The sequence below is a fragment of the Mus caroli genome, chromosome 6 (genome assembly GCF_900094665.2).
Source record: "Mus caroli chromosome 6, CAROLI_EIJ_v1.1, whole genome shotgun sequence".
In the NCBI taxonomy this organism is placed as follows: Eukaryota; Metazoa; Chordata; class Mammalia; order Rodentia; family Muridae; genus Mus; species Mus caroli.
The window spans coordinates 79,650,741-79,656,938 of NC_034575.1; the positions used below are offsets into that span (position 1 = coordinate 79,650,741).

The following is a 6,198-nucleotide window of genomic DNA, read 5'->3' on the forward strand; positions in this document are numbered from 1 at the left end:
AAATCCCAGCAACCACATGGTGGCTCACAACCACCGTAATGAGATCTGATGCCCTCTTCTGGTGCATCTGAAGACAGCTACAGTGTACTTACATAAAATAAAAAAAAAAAATAAATCTTAAAAAAAAAAAAAAAAAAAGAAAGAAAAAAAAAAGGTTCCTCACAGCTCAGAGCATGAGGTGAACTCAGCCTTTCTGCAAGGATGGGCCTGCCTGCCGGTGCTCCCCTCCCCACTGTGGCTGTCCTGATTCACCTGACCACTGTCACTCCCTGAAGCCTCCTTGACCTCTGTCCAGCTCCACTCCATCCCTAGGCAGAGGTAATCCCTCCCTGCTCTAGTTTACCCAGGCGTTAGGCTGCAATCATTTGCTCACTCCTCTCTCAGCAGCAGGCTGGGAGCGAGCTCTATGAAGACAGACTGCACCTTTCTCCTTTCCTATGCCGGGTGCCTAGCCAGGCACTAAGAATAGAACTGGGGGGATAAGAATGAGGTGACTTGCAGAGAGAAGTCAAGATCCAGTATTAGAAACAGGTTGTTCCCCACCAGGGTTCTTTGCTCATTTTTTAAAATAAAGCTTGACACAGAGAAAAGACACGACAGTGTGCATAAGACACTTTTCTAATACAGGAGCAATATGCCTTTAGCGGAGCCCTGTGCTGCCTTACACCCAAGACTCCAGCATGGGAGGAACTTCCTGTTTCCCCTTCTCACAGTAGGTCCGTGAAAGTGAAACACTGGAATGGAGTCAGATGACCCACTGACGGTTATCTCATATGGCAACCTGCACTTCAACTGGGGTTTGTAGTCACAAAGTAATGGGCTTCAGGAAGCAGTGAGGGGCACACCTTGGTGATGAGCAGAACTAAAGGAGCTGCTAGGTATTTTATTATTTGGATTTTCAGTTGTGGGTGAAAAGCTTTGAACTGCAGTCATACAGCCATACTGCCTGGTTTCAGGATCACAGCGGAAGCCATTCCCTTTCCTGTGTGCCAATGACTAACTTCCACATAAATGTGCCAGGACAGGATTCTGGCAGTCACTACATGAGCACAAAGGCAGGGCAACACAGAGATGAGCAGAACACTGGTGGCTCTGACCCAGAGAAGGTACTGAACATGTCAGCAACACTCAAGTGCATACAGTCATGGGTAGGAAGCTCTGCCAGCCCACACGGGATGCACAGGATGAGGAACTCAGTGTGGGAGCTGCCATCTGAGTGTGTGCTGAGGGAAGCAACTGGGGACTAGAGCCAAGGCAGATGCAAGGCTTTACCTACCCCCACCTGTCACCAGCTCCATGCCTGGACTCGGTCCCGTCTTAAGTCTCTCTGTACTTGGGTACCCAGTCAAGTCAGTTCGGGATCTCCTCTATGTGTCTTGCAGATCTCTCAGACAAAATGTATCGCTCTTACCTCCCCAGAATCTCTCTTCCTTGATTCCATCCCCTGCTTACTGAGTCAGAATGCAAACTGTAAACCTGAGCACCCTCCTCCTCTGCTAACCTCCAAGCAGTCACTGAGTCCTGGCCATCTCGATTCCTGACGATCCTTCAACTGTCCCTTCTTCCTCCCTCCATTCAAGCCTGTGTCATCTCTCCTCCTTCAACTTCAACAGATGTGGAAACTAGTTTTTTACTCTAGAACTTTCCAATTTATTTACTTGCCCATTGGATAAGCTAGAAACAAAGCATTATGGGTACTGCAACACATGTGACATAGAAAGTGTCCACTTTAGGAAGCACTTGTTTACACTTAACTGTAGCCTGTGGCTTTCTAGACACGAATCTGGTTACGGCACACCCTGACGTCAACTCTCTAGTGGCTCAGGCAGCCACCTACTGCCAACAGGATGAAGCAGTATCCACAGGCTCACCAGCATCTGGCCAGTCCTCCTCTGCAAACTCCCTAAGGCAGTGCTCTGCCACTACCTTAGTTTTCTTGTCTTGGTGGCAAACTACCTGACAACTGAGACAATTGGGAGGGAGGGTTTCTTCTGGCTCAGTTTGAGTCCATCTTGGTGGAAACCCCCAGCATCAGGAGGGTAAGGCAGCTTTGCATCCCAAGAAGGAAGCAGGGAGAGATGAATGCTGGTACTCTGTATAGGAGCCATGGCACACGGAGCCAATAAATATAATAACAGTTGTAAAAAGATGCATTCCAGCAACTCTCTCTGGTCACTATCTCTCCCCCCTCTTTTTTCAAAGACAGGGTTTCTCTGTGTAGCCATAGCTGACCTGAAACTTACTTTGTAGCTCAGGCTGGCCTCAAACTCAGAAATTTGCCTGCCTCTGCTTCCTGAGTGTTAGAACTACACTCCTACCCAGCTAACTTGCCCTCTTGACTAGACCATTTAAAAAAAAAAAACAATCTACTAATGTGTTTCAATCTTTCACAGAAAGAAAAATAGCCTTAAACATCAAGGGCCTCAGTATTTTTCTTCAATATAGTCTTCTGGCTTTAAATACCATATATATGTATATATCCTCCACGAGCTTATTCAATACTTCTATTCTACTTGGCTATCTCATAGCCGCATCGAAACCCAATCATGCTTAAAACCAACTCTTGAAACCACTAACACAGTCTGTTCTTCCCAGACTTCTCCATTTAAGACAGTCTAAGCTGGGTGTGTTAGTGCACAACGGTAATCCCAGAATGGAGGAGGTGGAGGCCGAGGATGTATGTTCAAGGTTAGTTTGGAGCTGCAGAGGGAGTTTGAGGCCAGCCTGGACTCTGTAAGCAAGAGTTTGGTGTGGGAAGGGAACAAGAGCCAAGCGCATGGACTGGGCTGGACAGATGGCTTAGCAGTCAGGAGTGTTCCCTGCTCTCCCAGAGGACCCGAGCTTGGCTCCCAGTGCCCACATTGGTGGCTCACAAACACCTACAACCCTCCCTGCACTCACATGCCATGCACATTCTCCACCCAGACGCAGAACTTACCAAAAAAACCCAAAAGGACGGGGGATGGACTTCAGTGGCAGAACATTTGGCTAGCATGCACAAGATCTCATGATAAAATAACTAAGTAACTAAGTAAACAAATATACATTAGAAAACAATTCAAACTAAGTCTTCCAAGCTGTTCCAGTAAAGATGACTGAGGGCATCACGGCCTCCTCCAGCACACACACCTCATCTATCAGCAGGCCTCCCTGGCCTACCTTAAACTCTAACTTTCACCTGGGTCCAGCTTAGCCTGTTATACTGCAATGGCTTCCTAACTGAAACCTTCCACTGAGCAGGGATGCTTTCATCTCTCAACACCTCAAACCATTGAACGGCTTCCTGTCTCAGGTTGCTATCCATGGGAGGCCTGTCCTTTTCTGATGAGAAACGCAAGAGTGGATGGAGGGTAGCGGAAGGAGAGGCTGAGGGGAGAGGAAGGAGGAAATTGCCATTGGGATATAATATATAAGAGAGTAAAATTTAAAATTAAAAAAAAACCCACGATAGTTTTTGGGATCTACACAACCTGGGCCTCCTTCGTCCACCTGATCATTTCCTCCACTGCCCTCTTTGGTGACTCTACTTCGGCTGGAATGGGTTCCCTCCTGCTCACTGAACACACCATTCTATCCCCGGGCTTTCCGACTTGCTCTGCCTGGAATACTGTTGGTCAGCTGCCCACCTCGCTCACTCCCCCACACTGTTCAGGTTATTGATCCAGCATCCCTTCACCAGTGAGGTACTTGCCAATTACTATATTTGGAAGACAGACAACCACCCTCAACCTCTCATCTTACTCATCAATAGCTCATACACTGTTTATTTACCCTGCTTAATTAATTTCTGTAGCTTTATTATGTATCACTCCCTATTAAAACTCCACAAGTGCAGAGTTTTTATTTGATCTGGTCATGGCTGTATCCTTAGGGTCAAGAACAGTGCCAGCACAAAGAAGACACTCAAAGGGCAATTTGCTGAATGAATAAAATGAGAAAATATTTGCTGCTAGAATGTCTTGAGCAGCCCATATCTTCTGATAGCATGATCAGGGTCTGTGCAGAGCTAAGTACCCTCAGAATTCAGCAACAGTGAGTGAGTTGAGCCATTTTCCTTCCATGTTGCTTTTTTGTTTTTTAAGATACTGGGTTAATTATAACAAAATATATAATAAGTATCTATTTCTAAATTTAAAAATTGTGATCCTTCCTAACCAGGCAGGCAACTTTCTGTGAGTTTGAGCCCAGCTTGATCTAAATAGCAAGATCCAAGCCAGCTAGGGCTACACAGTGACTGTTTCAAAACAATAGAACACTGTCGTAATAATTTATAGTGCAATTAACATGGGGGTACAGCAAAATAGTGAAAATGGAATTTGTTAAGAATTCATCTAAGCCAGGCAGTGGTGCCACATCCCCTTAATCCCAGCACAAGGGAGGCAAGGGGCAGGCAGATCTCTTCTGAGTTCTAGGCCAGCCTTTTCTACAGAGCGGGTACCAGGACAGGCAATGCTACACAGAGAAACCTTGTCTCAGGAAAAAAAAAAAAGAGTCTAAATAAACAATGGCTCATTTTTAAGTGTATGCCCCAAATACTGCATGTGACACACCAAAATTATCTTAAACTATGTAAACTGGACATTTATTTTTATTTTTGCTAAATCTGGTGATGCTATTTTAGGAAAAGAACCGGCACACTGTCGCGTCTATTTCTAGCGAATGAAACATGCCAGTAAACCAGTATAATTCTGGGGCTATCTAAAGCCTGCGTCAGGCTATTACGTCCCCGTGGGTGAGTAGGTGGGCGGGTACTGGGGCCCAATGTCTCCTAAATCAAAACCCACGGTGCACTGCGGGAGAAAGGCCTGACATGCAGAACCAGCCGGCAGGTTGGGCGGTGGCAGCAGAAGGGGTCAGGTGGGCAGGGTGGGACAGATCTGAGGCCAACTTCTTTTCCCAGCCTCTCAGTCACCTACTCGGCGGAGGCCAAGGCTCGACAGCCACTTTCTGGCCCTTACCGATGTTGCCTTCAATGCAGAGCCTTCGGGGGCCGCCCCCGTCGTGCATGGCCCTGGCGTGTGGCGCGTCCACGAGCGCGTTCCGCAGCGGGGAACGGAAAGACGCTCGGAGACGACGCAGAAGGAACCGACCTGCAGCCATCCTACCCAAGCCGAGCAAGGCGGGCACTTCCGCCGAGAGCACTTCCGCCTGCGGTCAAGCGACGCCAGCGCGCCTTTGACGTCAGAGGGCCGTCAGGCAGGAAGTGGCTGCTTTTAGCTCTCTAGGCCGGTGAGGCCGCAGGAGCTGCTCTGTTCTCGCGACATTTGCAGGGACGATGTGGGGGTGTCTCGGTGTTGTGGTGTAGGAGGGTGTGCTGAAGTAGAGTTCAGGCGTCCGTAGCCCTCTCGTCGTTTTAATTAATATGTGTATATTGTATATTAGTATGGTGTACAGGGGGAGTTGCAGGACAGTCAGGGCTGCACAAAGAAACCCTGTCTTGAAAAACAGAACAACAACAAAATATATATACACATATGTATAGCCCTTTTGTTGCTGTAATGTATATATAATTGTATGTATGTTTATATATATATATATATATATATATATATATATATATTATATAGTTCAGAGGACAATATACAGGAATCCCCGTTTTCACTATCTGGGTCCCTGGGAACAAACTCAGGTCGTCAGACTTTTGCAAGTGCCTTTAGAAAACTATGGCTTTGGGCATGCTAACCTTTGCATTTTTAGAGACAAATAAAAATAAATGGAGGGTTGGAGATATAGCTTAGTTGTAAAATGATTGTCTAGCATGCACAGGCCCTGGGTTAGATCTCCATACCATAAAAATTGTAATTAAAAATCTTAAACTGCTGGGTGGTGGTGGTACATGCTTTTAATCCCAGCACTTGGGAAGTAGAGGCAGGCAGACCTCTCTGTGATTTTGAGGCCAGCCTGGTGTACAGGGTGAGTTGCAGGACAGTCGGGGCTACATAAAGAAACCCTGTCTTGAAAAACAGAACAACAACAAAAATCTTGTTATACTTATTTATTTTGATATTTTGAGACAAGGTCTCATGTAGTGCAGTTTGGTCCTCCTGCCTCCCTGTCCCAAGTGGTGAGCCTACAATGTGTGTTCCAGTATGCTCATTACATATCATTTTACTTACTCATTAATGGTGCACTTGTAGAGGTCAGGACGACTTATAAGAGTCTGCTCAAACTCAGGCTATCAGTCTTGGCAGCTAGTGT

General features: G+C 46.5%; 1 protein-coding gene across 2 annotated transcripts in view; it reads right to left on the reverse strand.

Annotated features, from left to right (window-relative positions):
- Dguok (deoxyguanosine kinase) overlaps positions 1 to 5,180 on the reverse strand; it is a 26,405-nt gene extending 21,225 nt beyond the window's left edge. The window contains exon 1 of one of the 2 annotated variants that reach the window (XM_021164892.1): positions 4,959 to 5,180. In XM_021164892.1, the coding sequence (XP_021020551.1) occupies positions 4,959 to 5,100 (142 nt within the window). In that variant the 5' untranslated portion in view covers positions 5,101 to 5,180. The remainder of the gene's footprint in view (positions 1 to 4,958) is intronic. The other variant, XM_029478719.1, reaches the window with a different exon arrangement.
- Positions 5,181 to 6,198: the final 1,018 nt, after the last annotated feature.